Genomic DNA, 18,769 nt, shown 5'->3' on the forward strand with positions numbered 1-18,769 from the left:
GGAGTACATGTAAGGCATTATAAAAATGCAAGACATCAATACAAGAGATTCTCCAGATGCTGGAACTCCTAAACAACATGTGCAAATTGCAAGAGCTGTTGTTAATGTTGTAAGCTAAATTTTCCAGTAAGCAGTCTGCAATCATCACTAGCTTTACTCATCACTGCCTACCTAGTATGGATTTCCCTGAGAACTAAACACAGTTAATGAGATTCTTATTGATGAGGCCATAAAGTATGCCCTCCCACAGTGTAAGTGCCGTCATGGAGGAAGCTATACAAGGTTCACCTACTAAATCAGCTTCTCACCCTGGGGTCTGTGTCCCCTTGCTTAATGGTATCAGCTTAAAAAAAGTTGGGATTCCCTGTACTATATGGTCAAGAAAACTTTAGCAAGTGGCAAGATCATAGCCTGGTTAAATTAGATGATAGCTGTAAAAATAAAGTCTGCCTGTTTCCGAATAGCTCTGATGTTAAAGATGATCAGATTATTAGAGATGTTACAAATAAAAATGTGTAAAATTGATATTGAAATAAGATCAAGACTTTCAAAAAAAGTAAACTGAAAATCTTAACGTTGAAATGAATGGATAGGCTGCTAAAGGTTCATGTGGTGAAAATGATTTCCCCTGTAGGAATTATCTGAACATTACGCCCCCTTGCACTGTAATCTTGGTCTTGCCTTCTTTGACATGGACATGCAGTTGTAAAACTTGTTACTTTTTTTTCCCTGCAAATCCAGCCATTAGCCTGAGAACTCATGAGGTAAAAATGGGACTGATGGCGAACGTTACCACTTGGTGTTTGTTACTCGCTGCCCCACACAGAAAGAACTTCTGTAAATGGAGCATCAGTTTTGACTGCTGAGCCCAACAACTAGTTTTGTCATTTGTTTTGAAATATTGAGGGTTTTTGGGAATGTTAGCCCAAATGAGGCTTCAAAACACTACAGAAAAACTGAGAGAAGTTGATTTGGGGTTAATGTATGTAGCAGGACATTGCTACGTTAGCACATCAAATTTTGCCATGCCTTCTGGCTCACATTGAAATAAGGAGGGTATGCCGTGAAATCAGAAAATGCTGGAAGCACTGAGAGCAGGTCAAGCAGCATCTTTAGTAAGAGAAACAGAATTACATTCCAAGTTATGGATCCCTTATCGGAACCATAAGGTTGGGTGAAGTTATGTAAGTAAATACTGGAGCCTCTCTTTGTTCCAGTCTTGTGGCTGATTGTTATTCGTATTGCTATTTGGTAGAACATGCAGCAATTTACAACTTGATGGCAAGAAACTATTCAGTTTCAATGCAGTCTTAAAGTTTGATTGTTTTCTTGAGGTCTGTGTATAAAAAGTTACACAGAATTTGTGCCATGGTCACTTGAATTGTGGAAGAGTATTAGCCAATATATTGCAATATTACTTTGCCTTTATGTCCGAATATGTCAATTTTCTGGGTGGTTGTGAATGATTTATTGAATATAGAGCATAAAAATAACAAGTTAACCAAAGTAACCCTGAGTCAATTCATATTCCTTCATTCTTTCAATGATTTGTCAACAGTAATGTTGACGAATAATACGTCAAATTAAGGCATTTATACAGTGACTTGAATATTATGAGAGGTGAATATTGCTCAGGTGGTAAGGCTCTGTGTCTAAAAAGACTGAAAGTTTCTCGCATTTGTTACCACTTGCAGAGATTTCTGTCTGTATGCTTTGGAATTCCACAGACCATTCTTAGGCACATGTAAAAAAAATTCTGTAAAGCAAAGATGCTTCCAAAAAATAAAATGGCAAGTTTCTAAATATAAAAAAAAACTACAAAAAGCAGTAAACAGTAAAAACTAAATCAAATAAATATTTGGCGTGACTACCCTTTGTCTTTAGAACTGCATCAGTTCTTTTAGATGCACAGTTGTGTAGTTTTATAAGAAAATCTGGTAGGTTGTTCCAAGCATCTTGAAGAACTTGCTGCAGTTCTTCTGCAGACTTTGACTGTTTTGCTTGCTTCTGTCTCTCCAGGTAATACCAGGCAGCCTTTGATGTTGAGATCAGGGCTCTGATGAAGTCACATGATCTATTGCAGAACTCCTTGTTCTTATTTTCATTGAAGATAGTTCTTTATGACCTTGGTCATGTGTTTGGGGCCATTGTCCTGCTGCAGAATGAAGTTGAGACCAATCAAATGCCTCCTTGATGTTATTGCATGATGGATAAGAATCTGCTTGTACTTCTCAGCATTGAGAATTCCATTAATTCTGATCAGATCACTAACTCCATTTGCAGAAATGCAGTCCCGACCTACGTTGAACCTCCGCCATGCTTCACTTTTGGCTGCAGACACTCATCCATGTGGCATTCTTCAGCTCTTTTACAAACTGCCTCCTATTTGAGCCAACAGTTACAAATTTTGACTCATAAATCCAGAGCATTTGTTCAGCACCTCGTATTTGTGTTTTTGTGCGTAGGAGAGTTTCTTGGCTTGGTTTCCACTTTGGAGGAAAGGCTTTTTGGCAGCACCTCTTCCATTAAGACCACTTCTAACAAGACTTCTCTGGACTATAGAGGGGTATACATGGGTTCCAGTGGTTTCTGTGAGTTCAGAGCTAATAGCGGTCTTGGACTTGTTCTGATTTTAAAGGAACATCAGTTAGATGTGTCTCTCATCTGCTGGCCACTCCCTTTCTGATTCTCAACCTTGCCTGTTTCTTTGTGCTTCTTCAGAAGAGCTTGAGCAGCACATCTTGAAATCTGTGACTGCCACAAAGTTTCTGCTTGAGAAAGACCCCGCTGATGCAGGATGACCTTGTGTTTTGTTGCTTCGGTCACTCTTGTCGTGGTTTTAAAAATAGATGATTTGAAGATTAAACTGTCATACCAGCCGCATCCTCACCTTGTATTTGATTGTACTTTGCCCAGTTTGATTCCTTCTACACCCACTTCTGTTACAGTTATCAATTTAGATCTTTCATCTCTTGTCTTTGATTATTAGCACCTGTTTGTTATCTTTGTTTAATCATGCACTAGGCTATATACCTGCAAAGTAATCAAGTTTTTATTTAATATGTTACCTTTTTTAACAAAATATAAACACTTCTGTAACATTTAATTTTTTGGAAAACATTTGGAAATCTTGAAATTTGCTCTTTTCTACTGACACATGAATGCAGCAGACAAAAATAAACATCTAAAACAAAACTTTATTAAAAATATAGGGTGCCCAAGACATGCACAGCACTGTATATCTTGATATTTGACCTTGTTTGCATGTCTCAGGATTTTAATAGAATTGTACAATCCACTGTGATTCTCAATTTATCAGTTCTCAGTTTTAAGGAGGTAATAAATGCATGGAGCAGGATTTTATATTGCCAGTGGATCAGCTGCCCACTTTCATAAAGCTTATTTTGTTTTCTCAGCAAAGCACATGCGTGCACAAGTCAAAAGGTATGCATAAAGCTGGCATTTCTGGGCAATTTAAATCAATGCTTCTCAAACTCAGTGCAGGTGAAAACTTAGCCTGTGACACACCCAGCAAGATAGAATTCATTGAACGTTTAACTATGTGAAGTGTGATCTTTTATAGAACTCTCAGACACTGCCTCATTTGTGTTCAAGTATGGGTTTTGTGACTGTAGTTTCCCCACTCACAAGTGATTAATCCACTCTGCACCATTGTCACTGGAAACCAGTTTGACTTTGATCAACTGTAGAGGATGAGGAGGGACCACTGCTGTCCTTACCCAAAGGTCACGCTCACATGCATCAGAAAGATTTAGGTGGAGGTTGGGCAATTATATTTAAGGGACATTGAAGATGTTTCATCAGATTCTGCGTCCCATCTTTAAAAATGTCACATGTATTTGCGGGAGATTATCTGAAAGCAAGTGCTGTGTGAAAGAGGGTTGATGTCTTTTGCTTTGCTTTTGTATTGCAGAGATGATGAGCACCTGCTGATCCAGCATTACTGCCAGAGTCTGAATCAGGAGTCACCACTGAGTCAGCCTCGGAGTCCGGCTCAGATCCTCATCTCCTTGGAGAGTGAAGAGAGGGGAGAGTTGGAAAGAATTCTAGCTGACCTGGAGGATGAAAACAGGTTAGTATATGGCAGAGAAGTACAATCCTTAGCCTGGATCTGGGGTTCCCAATCTTTTTTTGATGTCAGCTTACATGGCTTCTAGTTAACATTGTGTACACCTGTAAAATTCACCGAACTCTTTAACAGCTGGAAACACTAAGCTTCAGACATCTCCTCCTTTGCTATGGGTAATGATTCTAAGTTCATGTCTTGCTCTAAGATCATCACTTGATTCTTGGAGATCCTCATGGATAGTTTTCCTGGGTTCAGGTGACTGGAAATATGCAGATTCAGTGTGATCCTGCATTCTTCTGGGTTGTTACTTTCTGAAATATTTAAACGCGCCTGTCCTCCAAGAACCTAGCACAGTACACAGCAAATTGATGTAGTGTGGCGATCCACTTCCTAGTGCACTCGAACCGGCTCACAAGTAGCCAGCGCGCCAGCATAAAGGCCAGTCCCAAAAGGGCGCCAGGTCTGCTTCACTAACAAAGGGAAAAGCTCGTGTGGGACTGTGAATACGTGCCCCCTACAGCATCCGCGCCCGGGGAGGGCGGGATCAGGGAGGCTTTAAAGCGAGGCCACGGTTCGAATAAAATCTTCTTTAACTGCAGTTTACCGACTCCGTGTCGTTATTTCAGCGCTGCGTGTAGCACACCGCTACAGTAGAAGTCTAACCGGAGGTGATGATTAATTTCTCTGTAGTTGCTCCATTTATTCAAAATAATACAGGCTTCATTATGCATGTTTACATACTTGCAGAAAGCATCAGCAGCAGCCTGGCATGAAAGAAAAGGGGCTGTAATAAACTGGCCTTGCAGGATGCTTAAGATGACCCTGCCCTGCTAAAGACATGCCATACATTTTCATTGCTGCATTCAGCTCTACCCGTCTCCCATTAACTACAGTTTGGAAATTTGTGTACAGCATAATTCTCCCACTTGCACCTGTTGACATGTTCATTTTTTGTTAACATGCTGATCAAAAGAAATTGGTTCCTTCACTAAAACTGGAAATGGTTATGAATGACGAACACTGTACTTGGCAGGGCAGACTAAAGCATAGCACAGTTGAAGTTAACTTACCTAGAGAGTTGTTTCGTTATCACAGCTGTCAGCTTTGAGTCTCGGCTAATGGTCGAACGTTAGCCCACCAATGCTTCACTGATATTGGCATGATCAGCACACTTAGGTTTAATGGGATACAGAAGGAACCAATTACTGGGAGTACTGCCGGGCAAAAATTTTCTACCAGCATTAGCCCTTGCCATTACTAATGCAGAAAGGAATTGGTCCTCCACAAACTTAAATTAGTTAATATACTTCCCGATTTCACTTCAGAACCTGAAATCTGATCAGCTTTATTGAAGTGTTTGTTTTATGTGAGGAGACTACCATCTGGGCCAGGTTAAAATATTCCATCATTTTTAAAATGATACACTGTATATTAAGTTAAACTGAATAACCAAATAACTGTTATTTTTTAAAAAAGATACTTGGAATACTTGATATTTACAGCCATCAAATCCATTTTTATTTTTTAAATTTCCCTCAGTTTGAAATCTGTGCTCTTCACTTTTTCAGAAACCTTCAGTCTGAGTATGAGAGGCTGAAGCAGCAGCATGATCACAAGGGCCTGTCTCCTTTGCCATCCCCTCCTGAGATGATGCCCATTTCACCACAGAGTCCCAGGGATGCCGAACTGATCGCTGAAGCCAAACTGCTTCGTCAGCACAAAGGTCGCCTCGAGGCTAGGATGCAGATCCTGGAAGATCACAACAAGCAGCTTGAATCCCAGCTCCACAGACTGAGGCAGCTGCTGGAGCAGGTAAGGGATCCTGAGCCAGGGCTTACAGAACCTATCGGTCAACAGCGGAAAAAAAACTGACTGAGCTTTCTGCACCTCGCTGTTTCCCTATTGTTGTTTTCCTTTCTATTGTTCATTTCCAGTAGCACTAGAACAGGTCCAATAAATGATATGCATTAAGTGCTGTGACAACACTTCTAGTTTTAAGTGATTCTGCTTCAAACTTTTTTCCCTAGTGAAAGCAGCTTGTGTCCTGCTTAGGATGACTTTCAGTCACTATTGTAAATCAAAGCCGTTGTATTAATTAACAATGAGTAGGACTTAGGATGTGATTATGTCTCCCCATCCCCCTTTCTAATTGCTGTGGAGAGCAGTCTGTCCTGAGCGAGCTGCTTTATAATCCCTTCAACAGATTGCACCTGATTTTGGAAAGGTCCCGAAGGTCACCCTAAAGATTCAGAAAGTCATCTCGGTTATTATTTTCCCCTTCAGCGCACAGAGTAATGAGTTGTGAATGCTTTCCCTTTTTTTTCAGCCGCAGGCAGAAGTCAGAGTCAATGGTACTACCGTCTCCTCCCCTTCTACTTCCTCACAAAGATCAGACAGCAGCCAGCCAGTGCTACTGCATGGAGTTGGCAGTCAGACTTCAGGATTAGTGGGTAAGAAGCCATCACTGATGACCGGGTGAAAGTGTGATGCTGCAGATACAAGATGTGCATTTTTAGTCTCCTGTAAGCATTTTACGGTTTGAAAGGGTAGGAAAAATGACTGGCAAAAAAAACAATGAGAGGAACTGTTGTTGCTTGAATATTGCTATTTTGAATTCTTGCTCAGGAGATCTGAAGCTTCGTTGCCCTAAGCGACTCATTCCTGCCACACCTCAGCCACAGAGCTAAATAGTTCAGCTGTGTCAAACATTTGAAACGTGTTCAGTGACCATGAGTGGTGGTGCACTGACTGAAAAATGATCTCTGGCCTAGACCAGTTGGATCCAGTGGAGGGTTTCATTTTAGTACAAGTGGGAGATTGTACTCTTTTTTTGTTGTCCATTTATCTGTAAGCTAATTTAAATCTTACCTCTGTAGATATGGCGTTTAATTACAAAAAAAGATAATGCCTCCAGCAAAAAAAGCGCACAAACCAAGTCTAGTCACATTCAGGTTAAGGGTTCTCAGCTTCCTGTTTTGTCTACTTCTCTATTGAGAAAGGATGTTTATTTTTGCAAGAAATTAGCATTCACCAAATAAAGGCACAAAGGTACTCTATATTCACATGCGCAGAGATATACAATGGATGTGTGATTTTTAATTAGGGGCGGGGAGCATAACCGATTTTGGAGCTGGTCAGCAAACAGCTCTGTGGGTGACATTGAAGAATACAGGTAACTAAAGTAAAATAGTGAGATCAAGTTCGTTATCACTAAATGTGGTCACACACCACCGAGTTGCATAGAAGTGTTAATGGTGATGGTAGTCATCAGACTGTGAGACCACCAAGGAACATTATGTGAGAGATGTGCATGACACTCTTTTGTTATTTTGGGCAAATTTCTTTTAGATCCTGGATACCCCTCATTTCTTTTCAAGGACAAAGCAAAATTGTGATACAACGTTAGGGGTTGCAAATGATGCTGGAAAGCCAGAATATCTGTGGATGGGGTTGTATTGATAGTGAGGGTGAAGGTAGAATGGAAGGTAGGGGAGAGAGAGAAGTGTGTGGTCAGAGATGGGAAAAACCATGGCCATATGCTTTGATGGTCTTGCAAAAGAAGCTGGAGATGCCATTTTAGAGAGGCAGATTTCTGATAATGAAAGGAACTGGGTGGAGCAGCCCATACACATTGAAGGCTGTGGAGCCAATTAAATTTAGCTGGTTTCCCTTAAAGACTGTTTTGAAAATAACTTTTCCGAAGGAAATGACTGACTAGATCTTCCATCCTTTTGCAGTTGATGCAGTTACCTTGTCACAGTTTTCTATGGTGCTCTGGAGAAACTGTTTGACACTTTGAGTGATTGGTCAGTCACTGGAGAGTTAGAACAGGAGAAAGATCCTCAGGATGTTTTGGCTGAAAGTTGGCACAGCATCAGTTTGTCAAAATGTGTAATCTGTTACCTTATTAGGACAAAAGTGTACTGTCATCAACTTGGGCTGTATTAAAGGCACTTTGCAGTTGAAAGTTTAGCATGGAGCTTAGAAAAGTAGAGGGCTCTGGGTAACCCTCGGTAATTTCTAAAGTAAGTCCGTGTTCTGCACAGCATTTTGGGCCGAAGGGCCTGTATTTTGCTGTAGGCTTTCTATGTCTCCGTAATTTTGATGTTCTCAAATGTCTCTCTGAGAATTTGGAGGCTGCCTGTGAGGAATCAAGAATACTTTTATCCTCAACATTGAATTGTGGATAAGGAAATGTGCATTATATTTTTGTCCCTTAAGATTTCCATGAGTATACAAGTTACTGTCAGGCATACTTTTGTACGTATCAAAACCAGAAAGCACTCAGCAGATCCTGCAGCATCAGAGAAGATCAGTTGCATTTTGAACCAAAGACCCTTTGTCGGAACCGGAAAAGTGAACTGATATCTGACGACTAATGGCATGCTGGCCTTTATAACTAGAGGAATTGAGTATAGGAGTAAAGAGGTCTTTCTGCAACTGTACAGGGCCCTGGTGAGACCACACCTGGAGCATTGTGTGCAGTTTTGGTCTCCAAATTTGAGGAAGGACATTCTTGCTATTGACGGAGTGCAGCATAGGTTCACAAGGTTAATTCCCGGAATGGCGGGACTGTCATATGTTGAAAGATTGGAGCAACTGGGCTTGTATATACTGGAATTTAGAAAGATGAGAGGAGATCTGATTGAAACATATAAGATTATTAAGGGATTGGACACGCTGGAGGCAGGAAGCATGTTCCCGCTGATGGGTGAGTCCAGAACTAAAGGCCACAGTTTAAGAATAAGGAGTAGGCCATTTAGAACAGAGATGCAGAAAAACTTTTTCACCCAGAGAGTGGTGGATATATGGAATGCTCTGCCCCAGAAGGCAGTGGAGGCCAAGTCTCAGGATGCATTCAAGAGAGAGTTAGATAGAGCTCATAGATAGCGGGGTCAAGGGATATGGGGAGAGGGCAGGAATGGGATACTGATTGTGTATGATCAACCATGATCACAGTGAATGGTGGTACTGGCTAGAAGGGCCGAATGGCCTACTCCTGCACCGGCTGTCTATTGACTGCATTGGTTGCTGCTTTCTGCACCCGTGCTGAGCTCGGTGACTTCATCAGCTTTGCCTCCAGCTTCCATCCTGCCCTCAATTTACTTGATCTATTTCTGACACCTCCCTTCTCTTTCTCAATCTCTCTATCTATAGCTCTCTGGCCTATACCTTCTCCCACCCCATCACTTGTAAAAATACTAACCCCTTCTCTCAGTTCCTCCGGGTGCAGCATGTAATTCTCCATAACTTCCGCCATCTCCAGTGGGATCCCATCACCAATAACACCTCCACTTTCTGCTTTCAGCAGGGATCACTCCCTACACGACTCCCTTGTCCACTCGTCCCTCCCCACTGATCTCCCTCCTGGTACTTATCCTTGCAAGAGGAACAAATGCCACATCTGCCCCTACACCTCCTGCCTTACAATCAGTTGGGGCCCCAAACAGACCTTCCAGGCACTTCACCTCTGAGTCTGTTGGAGTCATCTACTGTATCCGGTGCTCCTGGTGTGGCCTCCTGTGTATCGGTAAGACCGGACATAGATTGGGAGATCTCTTGGACCACCTATATTCTGTCCACCAGAAAAAGCAGGATCTCCCAGTAGCCACCCATTCCAGTTCAACTTCTCTTTCCCATTCCAACGTCAGTCCATGGCCGCCTCTACTGCCACGATGAGGCCACACTCAGGTTGGAGGAGCAACACCTTGTGTTTAGCCTCCATGGACATGATGGCATGCACATCGATTTCTCGAATTTCTGATAATCCCCCCCCCCCCCCCCCACACACCTTCACCATCCTGTCTCTCACCTTTTCCTTACCTGCCCGTCACCCCCTTCTGGTGCTCCTTCCCTTTCTTTCCTGGTCTTCCATCCTCTCCTATCAGATTCCCCCTCCTCCAGCACTGTACTTCTTTCTGCAAACAACTTCCTGGCTCCTTAATTCACCAGCTCCGCCCCTTCCCCCACCCGGTTTAACCTATCACCGACCACCTTGTACTACTTCATCCATCCCCCCCCCCCACCTTCTTACTCTAATTTCTCATCCTTTCTTCTCTTCCCCCCCCAGTGCTGATGAAGTGTCTTGGCCTGAAATGTCAACTGTTTATTTCTTTCCATAAATGCTGCCTGGCCTGCTGAATTCCTCCACATTTTGTGTGTGTTGCTGTGGATTTCCAGCATCTGAAGATTCTCTCAAGTTTGTGTTTTTCCAGCTCATATCAAGGGTTCTTGATCCTTAACATCAATTATGTTTCACGACCCACAATGCAGTCCGAACAATTGAGTGTTCCAGCATTTAATGTTTTTATTCCTTTTCTGCAGCACCTGCAGTTTTTGCCCCAGTTATTTCCTAATTGCAGTTCAAGACTTAATGAAGTTGAAACACATGAGAAAGGAGACGTGTTAACTTGTAGGTCTTCACTTAAAAAGGAGAACTCTGGAATTACTCTACCCTGAATCTTTAACTCTGATTTTCCCTCCACAGATGCTGGCTGATAATACCTACTCTTTCTAGCATTCTCCTTTTATTTCAGATATTCAGCATTTGAAGGATTTAAAATTTCCTGTTTTCTGATGAATCTCAGAGTCCTTTATCAATATAGTTCCTTGCAAAGGACAGAACTGAAGTGTTAATCCCGCTTCTGGGACTTGAAAACAGTTTTCATAACTTGATACCAAAGCACTGAGTTAGAAGGATTCAGTGTCTTTAGGATATCATGCAACTCCCTAAACCCAATATCAATATTTCTCCCTGCCAACTCTGTTGTAGTCAGATGATTTGCTCATATTATTTTCATCATCGGGCATTTCTCCAAACCTGGCATAATACTGATTTACCACAACTTCTTAAGGTTAAATATCAAATGCTGGGCTAGCCGTTGATAACGCACGATGAGTGAATTAAGTATGTTGCCACAACACCACAATGATAACTTTCTCAGTGGAAAAGCCCAACCCTCAGTTTGACTCACCCCAGAGAATGCACCCAAGATGTTGGCCATTGTGAATGTGGCACAATAGGATTGACATTGCCAACTCCCACAAGTGCGAGTTATCCATCACAACAATGCCAACTGATCGATGTTGATGGTTGGTCCTGCAGCACTTGAGATTTTAATTCCCTTTCATTGCTCTCAAATTCTTCTAATCCTCCCCAACCCTATATCTGCTTGAGATCTGCTCTCAGGCTTCTGCCCAACCCCACTGTTCACTGTTTTTCATTCCTTTCCCCATCCAGGACCTAAGAAAGTAACCTCACTTGCTATCCTTATTTCTCTGGCCTTGTTTCTTTAACCTTTTCATATTCCTTCCTGAGGAATGTGTCGGAACTTGGTTCAAAATATTTATGTGAATAACCAGGGAAGTGGCCTCAAAATAAATTTAAGGTGTTGTGCAGAAATAAATAAATATAGTATTCAAATGATAAAATACTTCAAATGGAAATTCATTAGAGCAGAACTTCTTGCAGACATGAATTTTGTGTTCACTAGACTGGTTGAGAGGATTAATAAAGAGCTAGATAAACACAAGGGAGTTAAACATGACAAATTATTTTGAAATATTAGTTAATTTTATTAAAGCTGTGTGGCACATTTCAGGAGTCAGATTGAATTAAATATGATATTGTAAAATTTGAAATGAATTCATAAAGGCATGTGCTATAAGTAGGGGTTGGACAAACATAGGTTGTTCTTTCTGGAGTGACTGAAGCTAAGAGGAAACCTGATAGAGGTTATGAGAGACCAGTGTCTTTATCCCATATCAAAATGTTTAATACTAGAGGGCATGCATTTAAAGTGGTGCAGTTTTAAATTTGAAACAGTGAAGGAGCGTTTTTTTTGTGCACAGAGTGATGGCTGCCTGGTAAGAATGGCGAGTAGGGGTTTGTTCCTGTGCTGTTCTATTCTATGTTTGCCTTTTTTAAAAAAAAAGCACGGACTGGAGGAACTGAGGTTGGAGGTTAGAGAGAAAGTTGTGAAATATAGCAACTCACTATCAGTTAGAATCAATGAAAGTCTCATCTCAGAGCTCCAGACACTTTAGCCCTCTCTCGCGTCACTTTGTGCCTGTGCTGTATGCCCGAGCTGGTAGTTGGACTGCGGCAAATTGCATACTACATCAGTGACAGCCTTCAGCCTCTTGGCCTGAAAGGCAGGGTACCTCCTTTCATCTCTAGTTATCGTACCTTGATATCTGGCCCCAGTGGAAACCCTTCAGAAGATGCTTGTACCAAACCACTGCTAATTGTCTGATTACCCTTGATGTAAGTTACCTAAGCAACTTAGTTGTTTTCATCAAATTGTGCAGATGAATAGGAAGAATCCCGATATCATGTAATTGGAGTAATCTTCTGGAGTTCTATTAACTAGCTGGTCACATTTACCAAAGGATTATTCCCCTGGCGTAAAATGGAGTGGTCTGGCTTAGATGTCAAATTCCCAAGTTTGAAACAGAGGCTACATAATTATTTTAAGCATTTTTAAGGAGTCTTAAGACCAGAGGACACAGCCTCAGAATAGAGGGGCATACTTTTAGAACAGAGATGCGGAAGAATCTCTACAGCCAGAGAGCAGTGAGTCTGGAATTCATTGCCACAGGCAGTGGTGGAGACCAAGTCTTTACAAATATTTAAGGCAGATTCTTGATTACTTGGGGCATGAAGGGACATGTGGAGGAAGTAGGAGATTGAGGCTGAGATAGTAAATAGATAAGCCATGATGAAATGGTGGAGCAGACTCGATGGGCCAAATGGCCTAATTCTGCTCCTGTATCTTTTGGTGTCATGGTTTTGCAGTTACCAGCACCAGATATCTATTCTTGGAGTTGCACTGGACATGTGTTAACCGAAATGAACAAGTCAGAGCCGTCTTGCGCAGCCCCTCATAATGAGCAGCGCTGCAGTCACACGCATCGTATGTCTCCGGGTGAGCAAAAGGGGAATTCAATTCAATTCCCAATAAAAACTAATCCCAGCAAAAAGATCATATTGCTGCAAGTTACACTGACAAAAAAGCTACAAAGATACTCCAGGGATTATTCAGTTGTAGTATTCTGAAGTTTGTTTGCAATTGATATGATGTGAACATCATATTTCTTTCATTGCATACAACCATACTGCCACATTAACCGGTTGGGGATTGGAGAAGGAAAGTTCAATGACTGACTGAGATACTATTTTAATGACACTTAATGAACAACTGATGTAACTGTAGTAAGTACTGTTAAATAGCAGCACTGTCTATTGCTCCCCATTCACTCATCTGCCTCCTGTGCTAAAGACTGGAGAGTATAGTGTAGTTCTGCAATGGTCCTTGGGATCTTTAACAACACAAAACTCTGCAACACCAGCCACATCTAGCCTATATAACAGCTATTTACTGGAATCTACCTGTTAAAGTCTGTACATTTTAAGTGTTGGTGTCTGCTACAATAAAAATTACAGGCTGGCCTATTAACACCGTTAGCTTCTGTTGTTACAAAAGCAGAACACTACAAATTCTGGATTTTTCTCTGTCTTTTTCTCCTTCTCTTGCCACTTCAAACCTCAGGATCTGTATTGACTGAAATGTTAAATCCGTTTCTCGAGCCACAAAAGCTGCCTGACAAGCATCTTTATGTTTCTGACATTTTCTATATTCCACTCCCAGAGACATTGGAACAATGCAGCCCAACACCAGCAGCACAGACTAGGGTGGGCTAATCCAGCAGCCCTGGTGATCTTGGCAAGAGTTTCAGAGCTGGATAGTAAATTGAAGATGAGGAGAGAGTGGACCGTGTTGACTCACCATAGAGAAGGAAGAAAGTCGAGGAAGTAACTTATGGGAACTAATTTTACTTAAGATCAACATATTTAAATCAGGAGTTCTGCTGAGGTCATTTGTGTTTATTTTTATGGCTCATCCTTCATTCTGTTGTGACCAGTACTAGAGATTGTAGAATAATTTGTCCTCACCAGAATCTACCAGAAACTTTCTTATAAACATCATGGAAACACCATAATCATTTTAACCCCATAACGTGATTCTCTGATCTGCAGATCCTGTATTCACAGCACATGGAAACACACCAACAGATACCTGTGGAACTTATAAACCATAAATCTGCAATTAATGATTTTAAAAATCATTAGTTATAGTAGCACAAATCATCAATTCAGTTCCATTCCCTTTGTGATTGATAGTTGCCATTTTTGTTGTGCATTAAATTGAAATTGGTCCCAAGTAGTCTCCTGAATTCTAAATCTTCCCAACTTCAGAGGTAATATGCATATACACTGCATTTTTGAATTTTTGGGATGGGGGTACATGCCTCAATTTTTTACTTAACAAGCAGTAAAGTAGAAGGACATGTTCTGTTCATCATCACAAAACAGTATATTTAAGTTCATAAAAAGACTGGGGATGATTCTTAAGCGATGGTTCATGACCGTTATCCCCTCAAATCTATTCCCTTGTGTAAATTTGTGTTCTACATTGCTCAGTTATTCTGCTGTGCTTGCAGTGTTTTTAGAGAGGTGAGCTATCCTCCTCAGGGGAAACTTTGCAGAAATGCAAGTGCAAGGCAGAGAGTGGTAGAAAGAATTTTTATGAATTAAGCAGCAGAACATTCCTCTCCAGCAAATATGTGGGAGTAGACAGATATGATTCCACAAATTAAAATTAGAAGAGGGGTTGGGAAAGATGGAACTGCTTCAGTTTAAAATTTGCTTTCATTCGTACATTTCAGTTCTCCCAACATGTAGTGAATCATAACCCCCTGACCCAAATGAAGCAGAAGTCTCCATCAATATGACACAGCTGAGAGAGGCCAAACAGTGGTGATAAGAATTAAACAAGGCAAACTTCAGCAATGTACTACCTTTAAATGTAAAATTTGCCTCAAAAGAAACTGCCTTCTCTGAGTGCGGAAATGGTAGATAAAATCACGGTTATTCAAAATAGATAACTGTTTTTCAGCAAACCTACCCTCTTTCATTAAAAGTTACAGGACTAACATTCTGGTGGGCTGGTAATGGCTTGACAATTATGGATTATATTCTTTAAAGACGGATGCCTGCATTTCCAATGTAACGGGATTTTAATTCAAAAAAGTAGCCACATAGAAATAACAAAAGATCCCGTGGAATCATCTGCATTTCTGAAATCAAAAGTAATGGAAAATATGTTTTAAAATTGACAATATCAAATGTTTCCTTGTCCTGTGTGTACTGAAGTCACTGTCATTGTTAAAATCAGTATGCTGAGGTTGTTTTAAAAAAAATAAAAATGCATTGTAGCTATGGCTCACCACTTTGAAAATATGCAAATCTTTAAGAAGATCATTAGTCATGAAACAATGCAGAAAAATAATGTTTCTGCTGTGATACCATTAAAATACTACACAATAGAAAGTTCATGAAGTCATTTCTCAAGATTATTGGCCTGCTATGACTGGCTGCTGGAATCATTTTCTTGATGTTTTCAGCTGTATATCAGGGAGAATTTTTAACCCCAGAGTTTGCTGCTTTTATTTAGGTGAGAGGCTGATAAGTGTGAAATCTGACCCCAAAAGGTCCCTGGAACCCACCCATTTCTAATTTTACTGGTACAGGACAGAAATTTTGGGGATTGAGGGGTCACAAATCAATCCAGTCTCAAAAGAAAAGTCCTAGGAGTGAGTCGTAGTTTCATCAAGTAGAGATGTTGATTGGGGCTGGTCAGTCCTCCGTTGGTTGAGGTCAACCATGGGTGTTGTGACCCAGCTGTTTATATGATAGACAAGCCAGTGTGCAAGCCAGGGCAATATGATATGGGGAGTAAGCTGTTGTCCAATTTGCAGGCCCTTCATCTCTACACAGCTGATGAATCCAAAGGGACAGCAGAGGTAGATACAATTTGGCACGAGCAGCATCATGGGAGTTGCACTGAAGTCAACGTAGAGCTGCCTTAGGGTCTCTGGCTCTCAATTTTTCCTCAGGGTTTACTCCCGGAGCTTTCCCTATGAGTGGGTACAGCTGCAAGGCAATGGGGGCTTGAGAGATTAGAGTTTTCCTTCTCCTAGACCATCTGCTAACCACAGCTGAGAAGCACTTCTACCTGAACAAACTGGTTTTAAGGTGCCAGTAGCCTCTTCTGTCAGTAGAAACTGTTCTACCGGACCTAGTAGCTATGCCACATGCGAAGCCCAGGTCTGGACTTAGTTGTCAACGCTATTTCAGATGCACACCATTGAGAACATTTAATAGGTTGTGAGAGCTTATCATATCTACCTCCCCCGGTTATTACAACCTTAAGGAAGAATGCTGGTCTGTATGTTTTAATAAAATGTTGTTGTAGGTAAGGAGATAATGCAATTATTGGTGTTTATTGAATAAATGGGCTTTTTGGCTCAATTTTTTTTTGTTTCATGGAAGATCAACCTCATGAGTTGAAATGATTTGGGCCCAAAATAAGTTAGGTTTTGGAAGAATTTGATCTATAAGTTTTGAGAAGCAGCCTAATGGAGATGTTATGAGGAGGCACATTTGGGCTAATTTTAAGTTCTCCGGAGGTTAAGTTAGCTGTTTTCAGGGCTAATGTAAGGCCTGTAAGTGTTACTAAGAGGGCAGATAGTTTGAGGAATAAAGGAATTGTTATGATTTGTGTTTTTGTGGGTATTTTGTTTGAGGTAATAATTAGGTTGGCTAGATGATTTGTAAGTTAGATGTTTGATTCAGCTTGTCACTAATCAGTTATTTACATTAATCGAGGGTAGTGCTAGGAATCATGGAAAATTTATTTATGGAACAATACTAGGAGTAGGCAAACAGCAGAGAAGGATGTAACTCATAAGGTTATGCTGAGGGCTTCTGCATTTAGGTCTGAAGGGTTTATTGGGAAGTATTTCTGAAGTCCTATTTTTCAGATATCTTATTCATCAATAAAGCTGTGGATGACTGAACTTGAGCATAGAAGTAAAATAGCATTGAGAAAAGCGTGTGTGCAAATATGGAGAGGAGCTAATTGAGGTTGGTTCAGGCCGATGGTAACTGTTATAGTCCTAATTGACTGGATGTGGAGAAAGCAGTAATTTTTTTGATGACATTTTTGGTTAATGTGCAGGTGGCTGTGAATAGCTGTTAAATAGGCTAAACGTGTTTGGAATGACAGAGTCTGTGTTGTTCCCAAGGGCCAATGCAGACTTCCTGTATATTCTACAGACTTTAAAAGTAAGTGGCAGATGAGTGAATGGGAAGTAATAGACAATGCTGCCATTTAGTTGTACATGTTACAGTTAAATCAGTTGTTTCATTGTTGAATTGAAATTATAGTATCTCGGTTAATCAGTTAATTTTCCTTCCTCCTGACCCCACTACAACTGTTATTGTAGCAGCATGCTTGTACTCAATGAAAAGGGTAAAGAAAACTGTTCACATTAGATCAATTGCTTACAAGCTTCAGAATGCTACAACCCAATAATCCCTGAAGTATCTTTGTAACTCTTTTTTTGTTAACTTGAAGCAATATGATCTTTAATCTGTTTTTTGTTCAATCTGATTATTTTCGCTCTAATATTATTTCTGTTGGGGATTGAGCTGAATTGCCCCCTTTGTTCACTTGGGAATTTATATAGTGCACGAGCACGGTGCTACACACTATGAGGGTCTTCCAGAGATGGATCCAGCCTGCACGTTTCGTTAGTACATGTCCATTGATCCCCAAGAAGAGACATCCAGTGCTGATAACTTCAAAATGATTACGTCACCGCTGTTTCAAATTTCAGAATTTGATGTCCAAGCCAGACCATTCCACTTTACGCCAGGGTGATAATCATTCAGCCACTCTGACTGGCTAATAGAACTCTATGTGGTTACTCTAATTACTTGATATCAGAATTGTTCCTTTTCATCTAAATAATTTGTTGACCTACCCCAGTATTGGTGTTTGGCTGGTTCATCTTTGGAAGAGGAAAGGAATCCTCACTCTTGCCTTAAAAGGGGTGAATGAGACTACACAGAGTACTGCATGGCTGTTTCGATCTCTTTACTTGAGGTGGGATAAATGTCAATTGGAGGTATTTCAGAGACAGTTCGGTAAGTTGATTCCTGGCATGATGGTTGTGTTTAATGGGGAGGGATTTAAGTGACAGGCCTTTATTCATCTGAGATTAGAATGTGAGCCAATGGAAGTAACAAAGGTTCTGACTGGTGTTGACAGAGCAGATGCTAAGAGAATTGGGCGTTTCCCATTTCAGATAAAGATGATAATTTATTCTCTCAACACATCTTGGATCATCAGATCTTTATACCACAGTGATTCACAATAATGTTTCTGGAACTGGATGGCTTGAGTTATTACTTGAGACAGAGAAGGTTAAGACTGGAGTACAGGAAGTAGAGGGGTGACCTTATAGACATATTTTAAATCATGAGTGGTGTAGATAAGGTGAATGGTCAGAATATTTTTCTCAGGGTAGGGGAGCCTAAAACTGGGGGTCATAGGTTTAAGTGAGAAGAGAAAGATTTTCTGTACAGAAGATGATACTATATGGAATGACTGCCAAAGAAAGTGTCGAGGAGGGTACAATTACAATGTTGTACAGTACAAGATGTATTATAAAAAAAAGTTTTTAAGAGACATGGAATAAACACAGACAAATGGTTCGAGCTCAGGTAGGCAACAAGGTCAAGTTGAACCTATATAACTCTATGTTGAGGTT

General features: G+C 40.8%; 1 protein-coding gene and 1 pseudogene across 12 annotated transcripts in view; one reads left to right on the forward strand and one right to left on the reverse strand.

The window, feature by feature from the left end:
- The window catches only part of dmd (dystrophin), a 1,939,431-nt gene that overhangs the window by 1,902,210 nt on the left and 18,452 nt on the right, over positions 1 to 18,769 (forward strand). For all 12 annotated transcript variants that reach the window (XM_059968142.1, XM_059968139.1, XM_059968147.1 and 9 more), the window contains 3 exons: positions 3,935 to 4,093; positions 5,659 to 5,902; positions 6,417 to 6,540. In XM_059968142.1, the coding sequence (XP_059824125.1) occupies positions 3,935 to 4,093; positions 5,659 to 5,902; positions 6,417 to 6,540 (527 nt within the window). The remainder of the gene's footprint in view (positions 1 to 3,934; positions 4,094 to 5,658; positions 5,903 to 6,416; positions 6,541 to 18,769) is intronic.
- LOC132392417 (NADH-ubiquinone oxidoreductase chain 5-like) lies at positions 16,525 to 18,007 on the reverse strand (annotated as a pseudogene).

The sequence above is a fragment of the Hypanus sabinus genome, chromosome 4 (genome assembly GCF_030144855.1).
Source record: "Hypanus sabinus isolate sHypSab1 chromosome 4, sHypSab1.hap1, whole genome shotgun sequence".
Lineage (NCBI taxonomy): Eukaryota > Metazoa > Chordata > Chondrichthyes > Myliobatiformes > Dasyatidae > Hypanus > Hypanus sabinus.